The sequence below is a fragment of the Micromys minutus genome, assembly GCF_963924665.1.
Source record: "Micromys minutus genome assembly, chromosome: 3".
NCBI lineage: Eukaryota > Metazoa > Chordata > Mammalia > Rodentia > Muridae > Micromys > Micromys minutus.
Window position 1 is genome coordinate 53435357 of NC_137972.1, and position 25719 is coordinate 53461075.

Below are 25719 nucleotides of genomic sequence, written 5' to 3' on the forward strand. Positions count from 1 at the left end.
CCCTGCACCAAGCACACACTCTACTCTCCCCACAAAAACTGGCTGCTTCTATCACTCCCGTTATGGGTGAAGAGTCAGGAATATTCTAGGAGAGTGACTCACGTGAAGCCTGGTGGAGAAAAACAGACTCCTGGCCCTAATGTGTTCTGCCATCCCTGTTGGATTCTCACTGGGATCCTGAGCAAATATTCATAGAATCAGCCGATCAAACAGAATGAAAATGCTCTGCAAACTGTAAAGTTCATGACAATGTGCTGCTTCAGTAGGGCTCCAACTTTATGAGCATGCTGGGTTTTCTGAGCAGATTTTTGTCATGAAAGGAAGTCCCTGGGCCACTCTCTGTTCATACACCCCAAGGCCAAGATGGGGGATGGCTTGGTGCTGTGGATATTTAGTGTGCTCATTTGTCTCCTCTACCATGGGTGGCTCAGAACCTTGCTTTTCTCACCTGTGAAATGGGCTCAGGACACTTGGCTTAAAGGACTATCAGGAGACATAGTGATTCAAAACAGCTAATAAAGTAGGGGCAGATACATAGCCATAGTATGGCCTTTCCCTCATGAATGGCTAACTTTATTTTCATCCATGCTGTAGTTTATTTATTTATCATGAGTGACATACATGTGTGTGGGGAATGTAACTCAGATCACCGGTACTGGCAGCAAGCACTTTCACCCACTGAGCAAGCTCACTGCTGGCCCTCATTTTTGCTCTCGAAGCAGGTGGTGAAGGGAGCCTTATATTCCTGGCACTGACATACACCTGCCACCCCTGTGAACTCTCCCACACAGCACACAAGACAGACATGGGCAGTATGCCAGGCTCTGCAGACCACTGAAGGAATTACTGCTGAGTGTATCGTAAAGATGTGCTCCCAGCCTTTCTTAAAGGAGGAACACCCTGCTCTTCTGAGATGAGATGGAGTTTTACAATGGTTCTCTTTGGACTCCCAGCAGTCTGCCAAGAATGCCACACCAACAGCAGCTAAAGTGCACAGCAAACTCTCGAGACACTGAGCAAGTGTTCACAACATAAAGGACTCCCGAGATAACGCCATTTCCCTGGTTTGTTTTTCATGCGTTTAAAACACAGATGAAGAGACTGCGGCGCAGAGATTAAGTAACTAACCCAAGGATACACAGAAAAAGGGGAGTCTGAACCCAGCTGGTGACATGGCCCAGGAGAACACATAGGTGGTCCCAAAATCTGCAAGCTCATATGACCACGCCCTTCCAGGCTGCTACTGCAGCTTTCTGCAGGGTTGCTGTTCAGGTGAGCTTGCTGACTGGTGGTGCAGACCTGTAGCCCCAGCTACTCATGAGCAGAGCCAGGAGGACCGAAGGTTCAAAGCCTTTCTGGGCTTTAGAGTGAGTCCAAGGCTCTTTGTGCAACTTAGATCTTATCTCAGAAACTGAAAGGAAAATAAAAGGTAGGAGAGGGTAGATCTGGGAGGCTCATAGTAAGAGCACTTTACTGTACAAGTCTGACAACCTGATTTCAACCTCAGAGCCCATGGTAGAAGAAAAACTCCTGACCTCTACACACACACCTTGGAACACATCTACACACATACACAGATACACAAATACACACAGGCACACTTTCACACACATCTCCACACACACACACACACACACACACACACACACACACACACACACACATACCACACAGTCACATACCATCCACAGACAGACACACATACACATACATACCACATAGACACATACCATCCACAGACAGACAGACAGACAGACACACATACACACACACACACACACACACACACTAATGAATTATACAACTTTAAAAGAGAGAGAGAACTGGAAGTGTAGGTCAGCAGTAGACCTCTTTCTTAGCATGGGAAAGACCCTAGATCCAATCCCTAGTATAAAAAGGAAGAAAAGAAGGGAGAAGGGAGGGAGGGAGGGAGGAAGGGAAAAAGAAAGGTAGAAGGGAGAGAGAGAGTAAGTAAGGGAGGGAGGGAGGAAGAGAGGGAAGAAGGGAGGAAGGGAGGAGAAAGGGAGGGAGGAGGGAGGGAGGGAGGGAAGGAAGAAGGAAGGAAGGGAGGGAAGAAGGAAGAAGAAAGAAAGGTAGGAGGGAGGAAGGGAAGAAGGGAGGGGGAGGGAGGGAAGGAAGAAGGAAGGGAGGAAAGAAGGAAGAAAGGGAGGAGGGAGGAAGAGAGGGAGGGAGGAAGGGAGGGGGGAGGGAGGGAAGGATGAAGGAAAGAAGGAAGGGAGGAAAGAAGGAAAAAGAAAGAAAGGTAGGAGGGAGGAAGGGAGGGGGAGGGAGGGAAGGAAGAAGGAAGGAAGAGAGGAAAGAAGAAAGAAAGGGAGGAGGGAGGAAGAGAGAGAGGGAGGAAAGGAGGAAGGGAGGGAAGGAAGAAGGAAGGGAGGAAAGAAGGAAGAAGAAAGAAAGGTAGGAGGGAGGAAGGGAGGAAGGGAGGGGGAGGGAGGGAAGGAAGAAGGAAGGAAGGGAGGAAAGAAGGAAGAAAGGGAGGAGGGAGGAAGAGAGGGAGGGAGGAAGGGAGGGGGGAGGGAGGGAAGGATGAAGGAAAGAAGGAAGGGAGGAAAGAAGGAAGAAGAAAGAAAGGGAGGAGGGAGGAAGAGAGGGAAAAAGGAAGGGAGGGAAGAACTGAGGAAGGGAGGAAAGAAAGAGGGAAGAGAGAGAGCAAGGAAGGGAGGAAGGGAGGGAGATTGGGAGGGAGGAAGACAGGCAGCAGATGAAGTACCGCTGCTGTAAGCAGGCATCTCCTAAGGAACTTGTGTGTTCTGCAAGGACAGCCCACTAGCCCCTTCTGAGCACACTTTCCATGCTGGCCCTTCAGTGAGTTTGTCAAGTGGGTGCTGTGAGTGTCAGGGGCTTCTCCTAGGCTGCAGAGCAGGTACCACTTCCTTCACCCCATCCACCCAGCCAGTGGTGGCGGTGACAGTTCGGACTTCCGGACCTACAGATCCTTTCCCTGTGCTTGATTCTTAACCATGATGGGGAGCTCATCACTTCCCAGAGCAGCACCACCAGACATGCCTAATACATCCCAATAGAACTAAGGTCCTTGAGTAGACTCTATTGTAAGACAAGATTTTGGTTTCTGAAGCTTGTTTTCTTAATTGGAATCATGGAATTGCATCATGAAAGCAAGTCTAAAATTTCAAGTTCTTGAGTTCATGCCTTGACCTGGAGAAATTCCCCCTGGGCTCTAGTCAGGGCTCTAAACAACTGTGTATGTGGATAGCCGGTCTGTTCACATGGAGACCAGCCACATCATGACTAAAAACAATCTCTGCCCAAGATGCTCATGCACAGGAATCGGGTCAGAGGCCCAAGCTACTCCAAGACCAGGGAGCCTTGTCACTTTCGGCAACAGTTGACATGGCACTTGAGCCCCCGGGGTCACCGACATCCTCCAAAGACCATGGCTCCTAGGGGAAAATGTGTTCTCCTTTCTTGAGAACACCAAGTAGCCATGCTCTTGTGTTCTCTAACTACAGCTAACAGCAACTTTGCCCCACCTTACACAAGACCTGTGATTCCTGCCTCACCAAAGCAAAGGGAAACAGGCTATGAAGGCTTTCCCCAAGCATGGCCAGGCACTCCGAGGAACTGTCACCAGCACATAGCCTGTGCCTTTAACCCTGTGATGATAAACGTTTCCCTCTCTGTATTTGGATTTTGGGGTTGATGGTGATGCTGGGACTTGAACCCAGGACCTTGCACATGCTAGGCAAGCCCTTACCACTGAGCCTTAACTTTGGTCTCAGGCAGGAAAAATTGAGTGCAGTCATTATATGTTGCCTTATTCTGAACACTGATGACATTCTGAAGACTTGATTTCCTCTGCAGCACCTGCAGCTCAAGTGAGTGTAGGTCAGTTCCAGTTGGCAAGCTTGCAAAGAGGGTAAACCAGAAAGAGGGCAGAAGCAGACCTACAGACACGCCCCTTCTGGTCCTCCTTCCGGCCCTTACTGCCTTACAAGTCCTGCCCCTATTCAGAACCTACTCAGTTTCCTCCTCTGCTCTCCCCAACAGGACATTCTGTAAATTGAATGGGGTAGCATCCACAGAGTGAGGGGGCCCTTGCCATGTAGCTGGAAACTGCTCCGGGCTCTGCTTTTGATCAACTAACCCACCTTGGCTGCTTTACTCAACCATTTTGTGCGTCCGTGTCTCATGTGTTAATACCGACTCAAACCAGCACCTCAGGGTGGAATTCATGACTCATCAGGTTAACATGGATCCATCTACAGTGCTAGGCACACGAGTGCCACACGCTCCAGCACAGCAGGCTCCCCTGGGAAGCGCAGGCTGGCAGAGCTGCTGTTGGAAGCCCAAGAAGTGCTTGAGGCATGTCATCTACAACTGCACCCCAGAGATGAAGCTAGGACAGGTGGGGAGCTCAAGTCCCATGAAAGGCAGGGTCGGAGCTGATATGAGCTCACTCTCTCGCCATGTCTTGCAGACCACCACCAGGGGGTCACTGATGTTCCTGTGTTCCCTACACTGAAAAGCTCAGACTCCTGGCCACTCTTCTCGAAGCCATGGCTGCAGCTGCTGGCCCAGCTGCCACACCGCAATCCCTACTCACTTGGTCACTTGTCTTTGGAGTCCTCTTTTTCTCTGTGGACAATGACGGTGCCGGCTTTCTCTTGCTCTAAACCTTGCCTAGCTCCCTTCTCACAGCAAACTCTTTCCTGTGAACAGTATGAGACCCAGTTCAGCAACATTCCTTTTCAAGACTCCTCCTAGCCTTTTTCATCACCTTTCCCTCCTCTGCGAGAGCATCTGAGCCAACAGGACCATCTGCAAAGGTATTCAGAGCAACTCGCTCCAGATCGGGTGGAGACAGACCATGTTACACAGAGCAGAGACCCACTCTGGATGGCAGACACTGTTGTAGCTTCAAATTATCTGCCAACCGGACGGAACACACATCCCCAGTAAAATAATCCTGAGTGTCCGGTTGATGGGGACAGCTTTGGGTTCTGTGAGCTAGCCTTCTGTTACTGTAATAGTTACTTGAGAGCACCAACTTACAAAGACAGAGGACTACACAGGCTCAGCTATGGAAGAAGGTCTAGCTCATGCTCCATTGGCCCCTTTGCTGTGGTAATACAGCTATCACAGGCCTTGTGCAAAATGGAGCAAAGCTGCTCTTAGCTGTGGTTAGAGAACAAAAGAGCAGTCAAAGGAAGGGCCTGTGTGCTAGAAGACCTCTCATTGGCCTCACTGCTTAAATTCTCATCAGTAGGGGTGGTGATCAGGTGGTTCAGTGGTTAATGCGCTCACTGCACAAGCCTGACCCATGTTAAAGCTGGATACAGTAGTGCTAACACCTATAATCCCAGTGCTCCTGAGGGTAGAAGGCAGCAGAGACTCCCTGGAGGTTCACAGGCCAGCCTGTCTGTGTGCATTGAACGAGAAAAGGCCCTGGCTCAGTTAAGGTGGAAGGTTGGGATGGACACTGAGGTTATCCTTTGATCTCTGTATGCATGCTTTGGCACATGTTCCCCTCCCCCTTACAGGCATACACACAGCATACACACACACCACACACAGAGGCAGGAATATACAACACAACACACACAAAGGTAGGCATACAAAACACAATCACCAAGGCAGGCACACACAACAAATAACACACACACAGGCAGGCACACAAAACATACACACCACACATAGAGGCAGGCACACACACACACACACAGGCACATACAACACACACCCCACACACAGGCAGGCACACATAACATACAACACACACACAGGCAGGCACACATAACATACAACACACACACAGGCAGGCACACATAACATGCAACACACACACAGGCAAGGTACACAGCACACACAACACACACATAGGCAGGCACATAACACACACACATACAAGCAGGCAGGCACACACAACACATACCCCACACACAGGCAGGCACACATAACACACAACACACACAGGCAAGGTGCACAACACACACAACACACACACGCAGGCAGGCACACACAACACACACATAGGCAAGCACATAACACACACACACACACATAGGCAAGGTGCACAACACACACAACACACACATAGGCAAGCACATAACACACACACACAGGCAGGCACACATAACACACAACACACACAGGCAAGGTACACAACACACACACGCAGGCAGGCACACACAACACACACATAGGCAGGCACATAACACACATACAAGCAGGCAGGCACACACAACACATACCCCACACACAGGCAGACACACATAACACACAACACACACACAGGCAGGTACACATAACACACAACACACATAGGCAAGGTGCACAACACACACAACACACACATAGGCAGGCACATAACACACACACACACACACAAGCAGGCAGGCACGCACTTGTGCATGTTACCCACACTGCTTCCCAAGAGCACCAAGCTGAGGACTAGGCCTTGACTGCATAGGGGTCACCAAAGATCTAAAGGACAGTAAGATCCTCACGTCCCTGCAGAAATGTCTCACTCACTCAGCTAAAAACCAAGGCCCCTGCCTGTCCCAGCCTCAGTCTCCCATATGCTCCTCACATTCTGGTTCAGCTAGCCTCCCTCCTTCTCAGCTTCAGGATCTATGGTCTCCATTCCTGCTGTTCTCTCCACTGCTCTGTTCCCTCAAGCATCACCTCCTCAGAGAAGCCCTTCCTGACTGCCTTGCTGGAACTGTCCCTGGGAGCAACTGCTCTCTCTAGCACGCAGCTCTCCTCTCAGTCTTGCTGGCCTATGGCATGCACGCTTCTGGCCTGACTCTTCTGGGGACAGCCGTAGCTCTGCCAGGTGAGACCCCTGTCTGTCTCCCCACTGCTGCCTAGAAGCTCAGACAATGGCAGCAAGAGCGAGACACTGACTGACCATACGAGCTACCGGTGACTTTTCTCTTTGGATAGGCATGGCGAAGGACGGGCTCATCTCACAGAGCAGGTAGGGACAAGGGAGTCCCACAGAAATGCTGGCTAGAACAAAGCCGCCGTCCTCCTCTGGGGCTCAGCTGGTCATGGCAACCGTTCTCACATTCTACAGAAGGACTCCCACCACGAAATTGTCTGCTATTAGACAGAATGGTCCCCGCTCCTCCCACAGGGAAGCCTTGACTTTATGAAGCGAAAATCACATCGTGATTAACAATCAGGGTTTCATTACATTAAAGAAAAAAAAGAAAAGAAAAAAAAAAAGAGAGAGAGAATGGTCGGAGGTGGGAAGGGGATTAATATCACACTAGTGATGTTCCAATAAGCGTGGTCCTGACACAATTTTCTTATTAGGGTCGTTCCCTGTAAATTTTATTGCATTTAATTAAAAATTATTGCTAAAAGAAACAGCTGCAGATGGTCTTATTTTAAGTCAGAAAATTAAAAACTGAATATTCTCATCAGTCAATTTCAACAAGCCGCACGGCCGCGTGCTCGCACGTGCTGGTCTTGAGATTCTGACAGTTACAGGTCCCTCCACCGGAATTTAATGAAAGCGCCGCGTGAGTTCATTTGTCAAAAGCGTAATGATAGCCGAAGACTGCTGAGGAAGACTGAGCTAGGAGAACTGAAGGCCAGCTCAGCCTCTCAGCACCCTGGGGCCAGCAGCAGGAGGCCAAGCCTACCCTGCCTCTGGCTACAAACACCTTTGTTTACCGGGAGGGAGGGAGAACAGCGGCTGCAGCCCTGGGTGTGGATGTGAGAGATGGAAGTAGCCCGCATCCTACCATGCAAGGATGCGGCCCGCCTGCCTTCAGACTCATCCCTTCCAACCTCAGGGCTGTGGTTCAGCTCACTCTTAACTATCCTGTTAAAGACACGTAAGCTCGTATGTTTCTTATCTCCGTCTTCTATGGGAAACAAACACAAGCCTTATCTATTTGGGACTGGACAGACCCAAATAAGAGAGTAGAGAGTAGAGAATAGAGAAAGACCAGCGCAAGGACCATCTACCAGGTGCCAGAATTGAAGAATGGTGGGCTGTATATGTTCAGGAGACAGAATCCCACTCCTAGCCCTCCCTCACCAAAGCGAGCTTTATCTTCGTCATCTTGTGAGGGAACCACAGGACATCCCAGTCATACTAACACGCCTGTGCTTTTCCCTCTAGGTCCCACCTGTCAGCAGCATGCCAACGTCCTGCATGAAGCCCAGTCTGGCCTTCTTGTGTATAGAAGTGTTATGGGTCATACAGCTTGCCCAGGAGTCCTCAGCTGGCCCTCCAGACTCATGGCCAGCCTCTGCTTTCCCCAGACTTCCCAAGTTCTTTACCAGCTACAAAGAGCCACCTGGTGGTTCCCCAGGTACGGACTGCTCCTTCAGGAGTGGATGTGATCCTCCTGGATCTCTTTCAGGAGTGGATGCACTGTGATCCTCCTGGATTTCCCACCCACACCCTTTGCCTCTAACTGTCCCACTGTCAGCTAGTCCACTGTCACTGAGGGCAGGCTTTACCCCACAACCTGGACAGAGCTGAAGGGGCCATGGTCCCACCAGAATTTGGAACAGGGTGACCCCACTGAGCCTGTGCAGTGTCCTCCCTATAGGAACATCAGAGAAAGCACATGTCAGAGTTTGATTCTTACTTCTTCAACCAGCCCCCCTCTACGCATTTTTCCTGTCTACTACTAAGGTGAGTGTCTTCTAGATTAGAGACCCAGAGGCTGCTTCTGAGTGCAAACGGGCTGTTTCTTGGTTGTTTTCGCCTTTCCCCTGTCCAATATGTGGAACTCTCACTGTTCTGTGCCATCCTTTGCCCTGACCCACCCTTCTCTTGCATGCTGCTTAGCTCAGGATCTAGTGCAGAACTACTTGCTTCTCTTATGGGTACCATTAGCCAGTCAAGGCAACCTCCCTGATTGTCCCAAGCCTCTCATTCACATGGAACACAGCAAGGTTCTGCCTGCCACCAGAGCGTGACTGGAGCTCTCTGTGACCAAGGGAAGAAGAGTGAATTGAACCTTATCCCTCAGAACTCCCACGACTCTCTTTGAAGACACAAGCACATAGATTCTGCTCCTAAAATGCTTGTGGTGAGCATGGTAATCCTCTGAAGGTGGCAGACCCCAAAACTAGAGCTCCTGGCTCTTCTTCAGGTATAGGTGGTCACCAGAGGCCAAAGAGAAGCAAGGAAAGATGTCTGGGCACACTATTAACACATGACTGACAGCTACAGATAAGTTGCCAGAGGTACTACAAGCCCACGGACCATCAGAGAGGAAAGCACACCCCTTTTCTACACCCCCCTGGGGTCCCCTAGACTATCAGTAAGGCTAGCACTGGAGATGGGACCTGAGCACCCTCTCTTCTGCAGGGAGCGTCTCAGCAGACGTCAGGTTAGCAATACCACTGAGTGGAGTCTTTTCACTATGGAAAACAAATGGCAGAACACACAGTAGAAACAGCCCAGAATGGAGAGTCAGGCAGGCCTAGGTTCTGATCCTGGATTGGTCACTTACTCTCTGTGACAGAGAATATTCAGCATTAGTTCAGCAAGCCTCAGTCTTCTCATCAGAAAACGGGGACATGAGATTCCTATCCCATCTGGTTGCTAACATGATAACAATGTAACAGGTGCTGGCTCCAGTCTGGTCATGGAATCTTGACCCTTGGTCTTGGCATTGGTGTCAGAGGCTGCACAAGACTCTAGGTTAGTATCACCAGCTTGTAACCTGTACCTCTGGGCCTTCCACAGGACACTGGAGCAGAGGATAGCAGAGAGAGAGAGAAAGAGAGAGAGACAGAGAGAGAGAGAGAGAGAGAGAGAGAGAGAGAGAGAGAGAAAGAGAGAGAGATATGAGGGAGGAAGGGAGAGATAGACAGAGAGAAGGAGGAGGGAGGAAGGGAGAGATAGACAGAGAGAGAGAGGAGGTGAGGGAGGAAGGGAGAGAGAGACAGAGAGAGAGAGGAGGTGAGGGAGGAAAGGAGAGAGAGACAGAGAGAGAAAAAGAGGGGGGAGGAAGGAAGGGAGAGATAGAGAGAGAGAAACAGAGAGAGAAGAAGGAGGAGGAGGAGGGGAGGGAGGAAGGGAGAGAGAGACAGAGAGAGAGAAAGAGAGAGAGGGGGGAGAGAGGAAGGGAGAGATAGACACAGAGAGAGAGACAGAGAGAGAAGAAGGAGGAGGAGGAGGGGAGGGAGGAAGGGAGAGAGAAACAAAGAGAGAGAGAGGGGGGAGAGAGGAAGGGAGAGATAGACACACAGAGAGAGAAACAGAGAGAGGAGGGGGAGGAGGAAGAGGAGGGGAGGGAGGAAGGGAGAGAGAGAGAGAGAGAGAGAGAGAGAGAGAGAGAGAGAGAGAGAGAAGAAGGAGGAGGAGGAGGAGGGGAGGGAGGAAGGGAGAGACAGAGAGAGACGGGGGGGGGGGGCATAGCGAAGGACCCTGTTTCTCTCTCCGGATGTAGCATCTCTGGGATTAAGTTCAAAGCTTATATTCATAAGATTTGACCTTCATTCATGCCACTTAACAGCAGATGTTTGCTGATCACTTGACTGTGATGGACTCAAGGTCATGAGTCTGACCTGCAGCAGAAAACCCACACAGTAGGATGGTATGTCTGGGAAGTCTGTGTGAACAGGTCAGTGTCCCCAGGGTGTGTGACAGACTGACAGAGAAAGAAGAGACAGCTAACACTGCAGGAATGGTGTGGCAGCTCCTAGAAAGGGACACAAGGACCTAAATTTTTTCACAGTAAACCCTGAGCACAAGGAACACAGGGGAGCAACCTTTGCTGAAGCAGGAGGCTGAAGGAAGCAAACTCATCAACACACGTGAAGCAGGCAGGCTGAAATTCGGCTATTTCCAAGCTCACGTTCATTCTGGGACCTCTGTCAGCATGTGTCCCCAGAGGCTCTGTCCTGCCTCCTTTCTGAGGTCTAGACCCTCACTCTTAACAAGGCATGGAGCCAGAGGAAGTGCCTCCCCAGCTCCAGGCACCCAGCTGCCTCTGTTCCATATGTCCTCTGCCTCATTCAAAACATTCACTCAGATGAAGCCCCACATCACACTGGGCCTCTCACCTGCCCAGGCCTGCTGTGCCTGGAGCAGGGATTTTCTTCTCTGTTTTTATCTGTCTTCCAACAGGAAGTGAAGAAACTCTGCCTGACTGACACCGGGTCCTGGTGGACCAGCATCAGAGGGACCAGAGTGTTGTGACCCTCCATTGGAGTCTGGCCTTATTTTCCCCTCCCCCACTTGTTTTGCTAAAGAACTCCTTCCTTGTATCCACTGTGGTTCTTAACCACGCCCTAGAACGATCTATCCGAGCTACATCCCGTTCTGTACACTGACTGCACCTGACCTTCCCAGGCTTTGTTGTTCACCCCATATAAAAGGAGTCCTGAGTAAAGCCTGGGTGGCATTCACCCATAATTGAGTGACCCATGTGTGTGTCTGTGTGTATTTCTTTTTCAATCCCTCAGGCCTCTGTCCAAGGCTCGGTGACAGTGATGGCATGGGCATCGTCACCAGAGTGCTTCTGGATGTGATGTTCAGAACCCCTGGCCAGTTTCTGGTTGCAGCCTCAGATGTAAGCTAACAAGGAAAGCACCCAGCACAGTCCCCACAGTAAACCGTCAAGACCCGGTACCATTAGCATTTTCTTGGATATTTCATTTCCTGTTGTGGACCTTTCCTTTTGTATTGGGGAGGGGAAAGTGCAGAAGGCTTAGCCTTTGCACAGGGCCCAGGGCCTGTGTACTGCACAACCCCATTGGGCACAGAGCCACACTAAGAGGGAAGGCCCTACCTGTACAGTTGTGACGCACAGCCTATACAGCCAAACCTGGCTCTTAGCATGACTCACTGCAAATTCTTATGTCAGGACTCAGGAAGTCTGAGTCCCAGCATGGGTTTCTCCCAAACCTGTGAGGCCCTAGGCAACTCCCTTTTCCTCTCTGCCCCTGTTTTCTCTTCCATAGCAGGACACAATGGCATCTGAAACACCCGTCAACAATAAAACTGTGGTTCCACAAAAGTGTGTTTTAATCTTCAAAGGGTTGTTACCCCAAAGATGAAACCAGCTGACTATCGCCTTGAGTGCCGGGGTGGTAGGAACTGGGTAGGGAGAAGTGAGAGATGGGAGACACTGCCTCGGGGTCACACAGAAAAACTTCAGAGCAGGAGGTCAGGGCAAACACCTTTGACCACAGCACTTAGGAGACCGAGGTAGGCAGATTGCTGAGCTCAAGGCCAATCTGATCTACCTACTGAGTTCCCAGTCAGCCAGGGCTTCACAGAGAAACCAGGATTTGGGAAAATAAAGCAAACCAAAACTCCTGTTATTCAGCCCTCTGGGAACCGGGGGAAGGGATGCTGGGAAATGCTGAGTTCCCAGTCACTAGGGGACATCAAGAACTAGCGGGCTCGGGGACCATAGGTTACACATGAAGATTTTGCGTTTCAGACCTGGTCTTGTTTTTAACCAGCGCTAAGAGGTTGAAACAGGGCTGGATCTAACTGGGACCAATGTGATAATTATTAACGAAATAAACCAGTCAGCTCCAGTCTAGCCTTCTCACTCTCCAAGTTAAACGAAGCCCCTCTCCAAGGCTGGTGTCTGATTTCAGGCTCGTAAATCTGTGTCATTCAAGAATGGATGTCATTCTGTCTGTCCACACTTGTCCAGGGTGTAGGGAGAAGACGGAACCCAGATGGGAACCACATGGGATCCTCCAGAGAATGAGGCTGGCACACTGGACCAGTCTTCTCCAGGCCAGGGACTTCTACCATCTCTTTCTAGGTCCCTTGCAGGTCCCCAGGCATTCCTGGCAGCTGTCACCAAGCAGGCAAGATGGTTTAGTCCCCCACACAAGAAGGAACCCTGGGGCTCCTCTATTAAACTGAAACTTTGGGGGATGGTCGGTGACTCAGATCAGAGGCCCCAGTGAGGTACAAGCCGACAGGCTTCTGTGTCTATCTGTGGTGCATAAAGAACAGCCAGTCCAGGTAAGCTAAGTGGGGGCGCTCAGCCAGAGAGAGGGCAGTGGAAAAACCCCACTATTGTTCAATATCCGCAGCGTCCCATTCCCATTCTCAAAGTGATCCAGTTTTTTTTAAAAATCAACTTAGATACAACTCTCCAAGACTTCTATTCAGAAATTCAGCTTGAGGCACTGTGAGCTCTTTGGACAGTTTAAATAAATTGTCTTTTCTAGTTCTATGTGTACATAATAAGAAGGTATCAATCAACTAGGGTATTTTCCTGATGGTGAAAGGTATTTAGTTTGGACAAATTCCAAAACCTCGCTTAGTTGCTTTGTGTGTGTGTGTGTGTGTGTGTGTGTGTAAGCAATCTCCCTTAGACATTCATGAGAACTGTCCCCTTAATAATCAGTATTTTTATATTGTAGTCTCTCACAAACCATGTACTCCAGTCTTTCCAAACATGAGCCCCACTTTCCAGGTAAAGTGACAGTGATTCAGGGAGGTCGAGCCACTCACCTCAAGTCACACAGCTAGAACAAAGCCGGTCAAGCATGTCCACTCCACCCCACGCCCTAGTCACCTCACACAGGCCCACACTCTGAGAAAGGACCCAGCAATCACGTACCTCTCAGCTTCCTGCTCTGAGCTCTGCTGCTTGCTCTCGAAGGCATTGAAGCTACTCATGTCCACGTAGCCATCATTTTCGTTTGCGGTGGACAGGGCTCTACTCTGTTCCTCAAACAGCTTTGTGAAAGTACCAGTCCTCGCCGGCCTGCGAGGTGGGATCTGGATGTTCTCATAATCCGAGTTCATGGCTGGAATGTTCTCATAGTCCGAAGTGTCAGCATTGGGGAATGAGATGGACCGTGGCTTAGTGAGGGGCAGGGGCAGGAATGGCGGCCGGGAGCGGTCTTCGAAGGACTCCACTCTGGACACTGTCCTGCTGAAGGGGACGCCTTTTCTCTTGCTGTCTCTGTAGAAGATGAGGGAGGCTGGGGAGTCAGAGGCCCGTAGCTTTCCAGTGCGACACTTGAGCTGGGGTGAGTTGCTGAGGCTTCTGCGGTCAAGTTCCAGGACCCTGGCTGGACCGTGGTAGCTGGACTCGGAGGAGGACCTGGAGGACGGCAGGTTCACGTCCACATGCACCTTGCTGTCTGTCTTCTTCCTGAATGTCAGCTCCAGGAAGCGTTTGAAGGAGGATTTCTTCTTCTTGGAAGCTTTTTCCAGGGTGTCTCCATCTATCAGGAGTGAGGGTGAGCTTTTAGTGATGGGTTTCTTTGTGATGCAGGCCAAGTCGAAAGGGGGTGGGATGTCAACCACGGAAGACGGTGTGGAGGTGCCGCTGGAAGGCAGGTGGCTACGCTGTGAGAAGCTACCAGAAGAGCCAATGGCGCCCGGCAGAGAGAGGTTGTCCTCCTTCCTCCTCACACGGTGGCTGTCCAGCCCGGCACCCTCTGGCTCCCGGAACATGGACAAGGGACTCTCCCGGCCTTCTACAGAGAACGACCTTGGGTAGAGAGTGAATGCTCTGGGCTTGGCCGGCAAGGCCCGGACAGGCTCAGGAGGCTTTCCCTCGGGCAATAAACCTATTCTTCTCACCTCATCGCTGGTATCTCTGAGGCCCACGACTGATGAACAGGCTTCTGGTCCTGTTTCTTCTAGAACAGTTTCTGGAACATGACCAGCCACCTTCCCAGAGTGAGGTCGGGCCCTTGAGGCAATATTTTTCCTATCCACTGGGACCTGCCCTGCCTCAGAGTCCCCTTCCTCCCCTGTACTGTGCCCACTCAGAGTGCCTGATGCAGCCTGGGTGTCTAACTGTGCTCCCATCACGTAGGGACTGCTGAGTGCATCATCCATGGGATCCTCTGGTACAACCACCACACCAGGGACAGGGGTGTCCTCTCCAGATCCATCTTGCAGCGAATCATGCTGGTTAAGTGAAGGGCCAATACCAGGAATCTCCTCCAAACAGATCTTGCGCACTGGTTCTTGCCTCTTGGCTGACTCATCAAGGGAATCGCTGTTGTTGCAGAAGGAGGTGCTCTCTGTTGGGAAAAGCTCATAGGGATTCTCTGTGAGCGTGGGTGAGAAATCTTCCTCCACACTGTCACTCTCAAAGGGGATGATCTGGCAGTTCTCCTCAGCAGGATCGTCTTGTGCACGGTCTCCATCCTCGCCAAGATCCTCTCCCACCTGCATGGTGGCTGCTGCAGTTTCTCTGTTGTTGGCTTCTTCGTCACCATTAGGTGGTTCCTCCTGGTCTATCTGATCCTCACCTTCTGCAGCATTTGCAGAGTCCTCCTCAAAGACCTCAGGACTCTCTGTTGCTGCCTCTTGCTCCTGGACATCTGGGGACACCTCACTCTCAGGGGATTCCATGCTGGCATCCTCTGTGTCCTGACCAGTATCCTGACTGGCTTTCCCAGGCTCCGTGTAGTTACAGATGTCTTCACTATTCTCATCTACCTCTCCAGGAGTCTCAGGAGGGCCTGGCTCCCAACAGGGGACTTCAGGGGACTGAGAGCAGACGTGTGTGAGAATGACCTCATTGAGGAAGGGCTCCTGTCCATCCCAAGGTGCTCCGTCATCACAGTTGTGCATGTGCTCCTTCCCCTCCTCCCTTTCTCCCTCCTCCTCATTCATGAGATGCTCCTCCATACCTGCGCCCTGATTACAGTCCTCCTCACCTCCCTCACTGTCTTCGCTTGGTGCGCCTTCATCTGGGGCTGTTGGGGTCTCATCTGTCTCTGGATCATGACCACAGTCTTCTTCATCTTCCAGAGTGTGACCCAGGCCTTCCTCACTGTCTCTGCTTGGTACCTCTTCATCTGGAGCTGCCATGTCCCCCTCAGTTCCTGTTAGTTCTGTACCGTGCTCCTGGACTTCCCCCTCACACCCCTGCTCCTCAGCAGCCCTATCCACGGGAGCGTCTTCTCTCTGTGGAGCCCTGGGGACCATGATGTACTGTTCATCAGTCTCCAGCTCCAAGCAGTTCAGGGTGGAGTGGTGTCCATCGTACAGGCTCCGGTCCTCACAGAGCAGCCTCCCATTGCTGCATTTGCTGAGGCTGTTGTTCAGGTACACACCAGCTCCATACTCACCGGAGCCAGTCAACCTAGGCTTAGGGGCAATGGGGGGTTTCGGGCCCCTAGACATGGAGTTGGGGCTGGGGAAACTGTCAGGCCTCTGTGAGGCAGGAAACTTGGCTGATGGTATGGAAGGATTGGTGGTAACCTTTGGCTTGGGAGCAACTGGTGGTTTTGGTGAATCTGCAGGGGAAAAAAAAAAGAGAAATGGAGAAGAAATACAATTAACTTATGCTTAAAATCTTTTCACACAGTCTGGTGAAGGAAGGATGAAGGAGATTCCCCACTCTGTGACTTGTATCAGACCTTCATTCCCTTTCCCACATCCTCAAAATCCTTTAGCAGGTAGAGGAATGTAGCCTTATTGATAGAATACTTGCCTAGCACATAGGAAGCCCTAAATTTGATTCCCAGCCCCCATAAGTCTAGGATCCAAGGTCCGGAGAGGTAGAAGCTGGGGGATCAAATGTTCATCCTCAGCACCTCACGTTCAAGGCCAGCCTGGGCTACATGAAATCCTATCTGAAACACAGAAAGTCCTTGACCTGATATTAACAGCTCATTCTGTGAAAGGTGGAACAGAGCTTCCTCCACAGTCCAGCTAACAAGGAGCAGCTGAACAAAATTCTGTGTACCTTGAACAATGTATCAAAATCTTTTCATTCATTCACCAGAAACTGATTGAATGATCTCTGTGTGTCCTGCCTCCAGGAGAAAAAGCTTGATGTCAGGTACCCAGCGTCCTCACAGAACTGGTACCACCAGCACCCTAACGAGATCAGCCAGACCAGCACCACTGAGAAGACGCTTTCACAGGGCCCAGAGGAGAATTCTTTGGGAAGTTAGAATAACTGAAAGAGGGAGGGAGGGAGAGGGAGGGAGCGAGAGAGGGAAGGAGGGAGGGAGGGAGGGGGAGAGAGAGTGAGAGAGGGAGAGGGGGAGAAAGAGAGAGGGGGGAGGGAGGGAGGGAAAGAGAGAGAGAGAGAATGAGTGAGTGCTCACTGCATATGGGATGCTATGGGTGAATAGCCATCACTTCTCTTCACAAATGGCACACCAAGGACAAACAACTCTGTTACGAACTTGACTGAGGAAGTCTGCATATTTCTGGAGTATCCAGCAAGCACCCCAAATATTATATAAGAAAGGAAATGGCATGTACCAACATGGGTAACTACAAAAGACTGTGACCCGTGTGGATGCTGAGGCACATAGACTGATGGGCAAAAGGGCTGAGCAGAGAATGTACACATTAGAGTTAGCCAGGAAGGACCACGGTGACTGGGAGGCCTCTGGGAGAGGTGAACCCCTGAGAAGTTTTGGAGAAAAGCGTAGGACATGTTAAAACAACAGAACGGATGGCACAGTCTCCAAGTTCCAAGTCCCACGTCTCCCTTGAGCAGCCAGCAGGGCTACTTCCAGGTCTACCTGCGTGGTCCCCATACCTCTCTCCATATGTCAGCAGTGTGAACTTTCAGATGTAACACCATACTGACACCTTTGCTTCAGAACCGAAGCTTGGGTCCCTACTTCCCTCAGACAGGCCTCCTCTTTAATCTGTCCTTGCTGAGATCTGTGTGTGGTGGCAGCTCCAGATGCCAGCCTGGCCCTGACTCAGGAGAAGATGGAACAGAGGGTTCTCTCACACAAGCCTCTTCTCAGCACTGAGCCCACTTCTAAGTCTTAGCCGTTACTCCCAGGAGCTCCAATCAACGGCCACACCCATCACTTATGGCATTTACAAAGTCTTACTATGTAGCCTAGGCTGGCCTCAAACTCATGTTCTTCAGTCTCCCGAGTCTCATGTGAGATTCGTCCTAAAATCTTCACCTGCTCAAGAACCTAAGGCAGGAGGATCATTTGAGCCCAAAGGTCGTTGGGCTTGGATAACTCAGAGAAATCTCATCTTTAAGAAAAAGTAAAATAGAAATAGGTAAAAGTCGTTTTAACAATCTAGTTTACTCAGCCGGGACATGGTGGCACACACTTTAACCCCAGTGCTCAAAGGTAGACACATCTCTGCTAGTTCAAACCCAGCCTGGTCTGTATAGAGAATTCCTGATCCACAAGGTTACACAGTGAAACCCCACCTCAAAGACAAATAAACAGCAACAGCAACAACAACAAACCCCACAATAGACTCTGCTGGACTCAGTATTCAGATACCACAGAACATAGTGTCCAAGCCTGTAATTCCAGAACTTGAGAGGCAGAGGTAGAAGGTTTTGTAGATGATTCAGCCCAGCTACAGGCAAAGTCAGAGGTTCTTAGCACAGTTGAGTTAGCGTGGTTGGGAGGTTAGATGCACGACATGCACTTTTGACAGGGTATTTCTGACTTTATGGGAATGTGACTCCATTGTAGATTAAGGAGCACCTACAGTCATTTTGAATGAGCTGGTTGACATTTTTTTCACAAGAAGACTTGGAAACAGAATAGAGTATCTCCCCTCATAGCCACATGCCTGGGGCTCAGTACTGATGTGGATCTCTCTGTGGCCCTGTCCCATGCCTCAGTGCCAGTGCGTGAAGCCAAAGACAGTGTCACGATCCTTCAACACCTGAGCACTATCGTGCAGAGGGCAAGGCTGCATGTTCGAGACAGCACAGACTCTGTGATGCTCATGAGTATCTAATGGGCTCTAACAGTCTGCTCAGCAGTGCAGGCTGTTATGACAGCGTGCAGGAAGAGGCTAAAGGCAAGAGAGAGAGCAAAAAGACACCACTATCAAAGGCCTCACCAAAGTGCAACTCTACCCTAGTTCATCGACATCAAGCCTCAAGCCTGCTCAGGTGTCAGAACTACCAGAATTATTAAACTCAGACAATTCTTGGTTTAGAAAAACATTCATCAACTTAGTGAACACACACACACACACACACACACACACACACACACACACACACACACACTTGGAGTTTAATAAGATAAGCTCCGGCCACTGGTCATTGTAGGAAACAGCTGAGCTGGGTTCAAACCCTGACTGGCCAGATAGGAGCTGTAGACCTGAGTCTCAGTTTTACCATCTGCAAAATGGGGGCAATGTAAAGCTTTCCTTAGGGGTTCTGTGAAGATAGAAGATATACACAGAAGAGAGGCATGCCTTCTGTCTGGCATTTGCATGGAAGGAACTGCTCACACAGGAGTACCTATTGCTGCAGATCAGGGCATCCTCCCCACCCCTCCCCCATCCTTCTAACACGAGTGCAGTCCTATCTGGTACCACTTGGTAGCAGTTGCCAGCAGGTGTCAGATGTTGGTATGACTTATTCTTTAAGGGTAGAGACTCTCATTTCTCATCCTTAACAGGTGGCATTTCACATGGGCACTATGAGACGTGACCGAGGGACAGACAGGCTGTGAAAAATGACTGTCACCCGGCTGCGTTGCCCCCACTCCTAACACATCCTTCATCCAATCAAGCTATTGATCCGTAGGTACCTGTTCCTTGAAAAAGGTTATGGCAGGGTCTGAGGCGTGATCCTGCAAGAAAATGCCTTCTGCACAGGAGTCCAAGGACTGACAAGCATGCAGTGTCTCTCCTGCATCCAATGCTTAAGTCACAGGCTTCCACATGTCCCCTGAGATCAAGAGATGCTGGTCTGCCATCGAAAACACTTTGCCTTGCTCCACACTGGCAGTTGGCTGGTGTGAGGTCACGCGGTGGGTGCAGAGCAGGCCCACTGCCTTTCTTTTTCCTCATAGAACATATCTCAGTAGAACCCCAGGAACCCTGCTGTTGGTGAGCAGGGTAAAGTCCAGAGACACTGAGGCAGCAGAGAAACTAGCGGCAGCTTCTCAGGAGAGGCATGTGTCAAAAGCAATGTCTGAATCCTATTAGAGTGTGACTCAGTTCCCACATAAGCCTCTCTCTTCCAGATCCATGGGTGACATATACTGTACTTCGAGCCTGTGTGGGGCCCTAGTCTAGAGCCTGTAGACACACCAACAAACCCCTCTGGTCTCACGGAGAGACATGAGAGACATAGAAAAGAAGGGAGAAGCTGGGACTCATGTGTCCAAAAGACAGGAGGGAAGCCAGCACTTTTGGGAGGGAAGAACGGGGAGAAGGAGCAGGGAAGGAGATGAGGCTCAGATACCTGAGCTTTTTCTTACGGCCTTAAGGAGCACAGTGGCAGTAGGGCTTAAACAGGAGGACATGTGCAGACAGACAGACAGAACAAACACTGTGAAATGGGTGGGTGTGGTGAAGGACATAAGGAAAGTTCTCACACTATTCCAGACCAGCCACAGTGATGGAGCTTGGACTAATCTGGGACAACAAGGAGTCAGATTCCAAAGATGAGATAGAACTTGGAGGGATGATGTGTGCATGGGACAGACGTGGATGTGGAAGAAAGAGAAGTTCCCAGATAATGAAACAATAATAAAAAGAAGTTTAAACCTGAGAACCCAGAAGGGTAACATCAGGCCAATTTATTAACAATAGCCAAGATGGCCAGGGCTGGGAAAGAAGACCCAGGATTTCAGTGTGCACAAGCCCAAGTGAGTTACTCATCATACACCTAGTGGAGACTTCCAGCAGGGCTCTGGGCTCCAGGGGCAGGCCTGTCACAGCTGGAGATAGTGGGATGTGATGTAAATCATGGACAGGGAGAAGTGGGACCCAAGAAGGAATCCTAGCAGCCCTAGCCAGCAAAGGAGCCTAAGAAGGGTAAAAGGAATGCACAGGGGTGCACGGGGTACAGCCTGACTTGCTCCCGCCTGCCACCCTGGCAAGGAAGCTCCTGATTTCACAATGGGACTTGCTATCTTGATGGACAAGCTAAGGGACTGGAGATCTAAGAGAAAACAGAGCCAAGAGAAGTCGGCATAGGTGGTGGTGTGTGCAGAGCCCAGACACATCAACAACGAGCCTCCAGGTTTGGGTGCATCTCAGTGGCTGAACTTTGGGACCTGAACGGTAAAGGTGAAGCCAACGCTGGGTTGTTCCTCTGGACTGAGCCTAACTTCCTGGCTGTGGACCCAAACATGGACCTGGTTGGGGCACCCTCTGGCTGCCGGGCATCCTCCTCTCTCCCTGCAGGTAATATGCCCAATCCTAGTTACCGAAGCCCATGACGCCTGGTGCTTTGCCACATCTGAGGATTGTGCAAAGGCAGAGTGTCCCTTTAGTCAAAATGCTAACTAGTAGATGGGCAGAGAAAGAAAGAATATTTTCAATAGCGCCTGATGATACAAATCACTCCCAGACGGCTGCTGGTACTAGCTGCTATTTTCTCTCTCGATTTTAATTAAATATCTGTCACTCACACATTCATGCTTGCTGCTCCCTCCCAGCCACGCAAGATCAGGTTAGATGGCGCCTGGGAGGGAGCCCTGGACAGCGAGCCCGGGAGCCTTAGCCTCCACTCCTGGCTAAGCTACTAATTAGAGGTGTCTCCTGGGCAGAGTCTTTCACCTTCCCATGCCTCAGTTTCTCCACCTGTAGAGAGAAGGGCTGGACCAAAAAGTTAATCTCCCCAGCTCTTCCAGCTCAGGGGGCTCCTTGCAGTATCATTGGACACTTTGATAGCTATCCCCAAGTCTGTTTCCCCTGCCGTTCCCACTCCCCCCGGAGCCACACTTATGACCATATGTTGCAAGAACAATTATCTTCCAATTTCACCTTGCAATGCATCTTAATTTAACATCCATTCCTAGGTGCCTGCTGAAAAGTCTAAGCCAAGCCTGCTGGTTTCTAATTAGGCTGCTGCTAAGCTTGTCCAGTGATCCACAGCAGGGCACTTCCCAGGAAGACAGTGGGAGACAGAGTGGGGAGAGGCCTGGGACCTGGAACCAGCCCTGCCACGTACAGCAGTGTGTCGCCTGACACAGTCATCCCTCTGCCTCTGGAAGCCACAGCCTCCTTTCTGGGAAACGAAGGAACTAGCCACCTTTTCATGGAACGACTGAGAGTTCAAGGAAATTAACAGACACAAAACACTCAACAATGTCAAGAGGCAAACATCCCCCATGCACCAAGTTGGGCCTGGGTACAAAAACAAAATGGCTCTCAAACTGGATGGCCTGCGTTTCGATCCTGTCTTGGCCCCTGAACAGTCTAGCTCAGATTCCTGTCATCAGGTTGCTGTTGACGCTAACTAGACTGACAGAAAGAATGCATGGTAGTGGTCACTAGTTATAGAAGTTCTTGGGAAATACAGGTTAGTGTTCAGTGCTCGTTTACGATGGACCCTGTTCTGCTCAATGTATTGGTAGTTAATAGTGACAAGTCAGAGAGAGAGAGCTTTATTTGTCAGATAGATAAACTGAGGGACAGCAGTTAAGAAACCTGTTTAAGTCACATAAGCATATGGTGGCTCTGAGATCCAGCCCCAGGGAGTACTGGAGTCTGAGCTCAGGAGACAGAGAGCATAGCTTCCACCACAGAAGGCCATCCAATTGCAAAGAAAATCCTGTCTATACCCACCATTACAAGACAGCTAGATGTAAAGTGCCTGCTGCAAAGGCTTCCTGGGGCCGATCTACGTCTAAATTTGTTCTGTTTCCTCCACCCTCCAGACTCTTAGGAAAAGAGGGCCTGCTCCAGCCTCATGTAGGAAAATGTGGGGAAGCTGGACTGGCTCTCTCCATTGTTACCAAGCTGTTTTGTTAGGAGAGTAGGGAAAGCCAGCCTATCTCTGTCCAGACTACAACCTTCCCCAGACAGCGTGATAACCAGCCCCTGGGACCCTGCTCCAGTCTTCTCCACTCCTATATGGCGATTCTCCTCCTTTTGCCCCCCAAATCTGTGACCCACATTAATTACCAGGTGTCCGCACCCTCGGCAACACCAATGCCTAGACACAGGGAGGTGGCTGTCCTCGTCCTTCCTCAGTCTGTTGTAAGACCAGCCCAGTGCTTCCAGCCGCACCTTGCTCCCAAGACAATGACTTTTCAGTAAAGCACTCTTAAAAAGAAAAAGCCCAACTCCCCCAGCCACACACACACACACACACACACCACCACCACCACCACCACCAGCAGCAGCAGCAGCAGCAGCAGCAGCAGCTTCAGCAGCAGGATATGGTTCCAAGACAGCCAAAATGGTGGCTTCCTGTTTCTTTGGGGATGTGTGTTGGGAAGTGTGGCATTGGACAGGGTGCTTGGTGAGAAAGGGGTTCCTTTTCTGCTCAGTGATAGCAGTAAAAGAAAACAGGGCACAACTGTGTGGAGTTGGTAGGTCTCAGGATTACTACCTAGGGCACTCATCTTTGAGAACTTTCCTGAGCACAGCAGCTGGGAATCCAGATCCCAGGCACCGCCCATCTGACCGAGGCTCACTTTCTCAATCTGCTAAATGGCACTCCTCAGCAGAGATCGCTAAATTTCTTTGAGAACACTTTGTGATTCCCGGAATCCATGACCTGGTGAAGTCTGATTCACAGACTGAGAGGGGAGGTGGGTAAGAGGGGCGCCTATGCTCTTGGGTAAGGAGTAACAGGACCCGTAGTGGAGCCCAGAGAAAAGGGTTTTAAGAGGAGTGCATCCAGGGGGGCAGCTCAGGCTTCCTAACTCAACTAAGGAGTTCTCGGTGTCTGATGGCAAAGCGGGGTGTGTCGGGCCCTGGAGTGCCAGAACAGACTCTGGCGACAGCGCCCCGGATCCAAGCGCGGCCACAGAAGGGTGAACGGGACCTGCTGGGACGCAAAGGACAGAAGGGGAAAGACTGAGGGGTGGGGGCATAGGTCGCTTTGGAAGGAAGGGTGTCCTTGGTTTCTAAGAGAACCCTCCTCGGGGGACAACAGCGCGGGTGCATGGAACAGAACACCCGAACTCTGGGTTTCTAGAGGGGACCCTGGGTCCCGCAAGCTCCACTCGCAGAGTCTGCCGCCGGTGCGCGGAAGGTGGCGTGGGCTCCTACCTGCTCTGTGCATCTTCCACCGCGGAGTCCGAGGCTGGTCGCTGCGTGCTGTGCGGGTCCGTCTGTTGGAGTCCCACTGCCGCCCAGTCCACCGCGCCCGCGCCCGCCCCGGCCCGGCCCGCCCCGGGCGCAGCACTCCGCGGCAAGGCGAGGGGCGCTGGGCGCGGGGCTCGGGTTGGGCGGGGCGTCCGCTCAAGCTCGGGGCTCCAGGCTCTGGCCGCGCCTCCGCCCGCTCCTAGATGTTTCCTCCCGCTCCCAGAGGAAGGCTTTTTTTTTTTTCTTTCTTTCTTTCTTTTTTTTTTTTTTTTTTTTTTTTTTTCTTTCTGTGCTGTCAGAGACCGAGGGTCTCGGCGTCCCCACGCACACTTAAAGGGGCCAGGGCTATGATCAAGGAGACCAAAGGAGCTGTACAAGGCTTAGGGACTGAGACCGTCTATCGCTTTATTTTCAGATTTGGATATTCATTCAGTCTGAGCTAGGTGACCACGGAGCATGGTAGCCACAAGTTCTTGTCCTCTGGAGCTCAGATGAGGAGGTCGTTGAGGATAGAAGATGAATTAAGCCAACAAACACCAGAGCAAAGCACCCTAACTGTGAGGAGGACCAGATGAGGCTCTCCACTGCCAGGACCTATGGGGAGTGTGTGAAATGCGCATTTCCTGGCCCTCACCAGACTCAGAATCAGATCAATGGCCAGGACTTTCTGAGGAAGCCAAAGTCAGAACCCAGGAACTGCAGAGCATGGCTGTCTTGTTGTCCATCACCGCTTGGAGATGGCTGGAAAGGGTATCTGGTTGCTGGAGAGGCTTGATTCACATTGTCTAGGGACCCAGTATCTCCTCCATACTGCCCGTTAATGGCCACAGAGATACCTTTGCCCTCAGGGAGCCCTGTCTGACATACACAGTCCTGCTACTTGGGAGTGGAGCTCAAAGAAGGCCCCCAGTGAGAGGGGTCAACCAAACAAGAGGAGGAGATAACTTGGGGGGACTTGAGGCATGGAAAGGCTTGACACCTTGGAGGAGGACCAGTAGGGGGTGTAGGCTTGTCCAGTAGTGGCCTCCATTTTCCCTACAGTACAATTAAGAACTGGATTTGAATCTTAAAAGTGCCCTTTTCATCCCAGAGCCACCACACCACATACCTAAGCCTCCAGCCCACTGTGGAGAAATATTTTTGACTCTAGAATAGAAAATGTATGGCTGGGGTCAATGAGATGATGTAGTGGGTAAAGAGCTTGCTGCGTGAGCGTGGAAGTCAGAGTTCAGTCCCGGGATCCACAGAGGCAGGAGAGAACAGATTCTCTGGCCTCCACAAGTGCACCACGGCATCAGAGCCTTTCTCCCCACACGTTAACATTAAACAGTTGCTGAATTAGAACGAAAACAACTAGGACATCTCGGTGAAACGGAAAGAGGGAAGGGGTAGTGCCCCAGGTAGAGAGGTGGTGGCTGTGGTCGTGGAAGCCATGGTGAGGATGGATGACTTGTCCTCAGTGTGGGTGGAAGATTAGGCGAGGCAGGGGTAGTGAGCAGGTAAGAGGGGAAGGAGCTGGTGGTGGTAACAGTGGTGGACGTGACAGGCAGGAAGACAGTCAATGGGATGGGAAGGGTGGTGATGACGGAGATGGTATACGGGAAAGAGATGGCTGTGGTTCTCCAGGTGGTGATGGAGAGATTTGGCCAAGTGACACAAGTGGGAGGGAGTGGCCACGTGGTGGGCAGGGGCAGAGGACAGGGAGTGGTGCGAGTGATAGACATGGCAGAGGGGACAGGGTGAGGAGGGGCGTATGTGACAAGATTTGCTCAGGTTGACAGGGCTGAGAGGCAGTG

The 25719-nt window shown here is 51.0% G+C and overlaps 1 protein-coding gene across 2 annotated transcripts in view; it reads right to left on the reverse strand.

Moving 5' to 3' along the window:
* The window catches only part of FGD5 (FYVE, RhoGEF and PH domain containing 5), a 91737-nt gene extending 67718 nt beyond the window's left edge, over positions 1-24019 (reverse strand). For both annotated transcript variants that reach the window (XM_080914785.1, XM_080914786.1), the window contains exons 1-2: positions 23888-24019; positions 13557-16203 (exon numbers count right to left, since the gene is read on the reverse strand). In XM_080914785.1, coding sequence (XP_080770911.1) covers positions 13557-16203; positions 23888-23900 — 2660 coding nt within the window. In that variant the 5' untranslated portion in view covers positions 23901-24019. The remainder of the gene's footprint in view (positions 1-13556; positions 16204-23887) is intronic.
* Positions 24020-25719: the final 1700 nt, after the last annotated feature.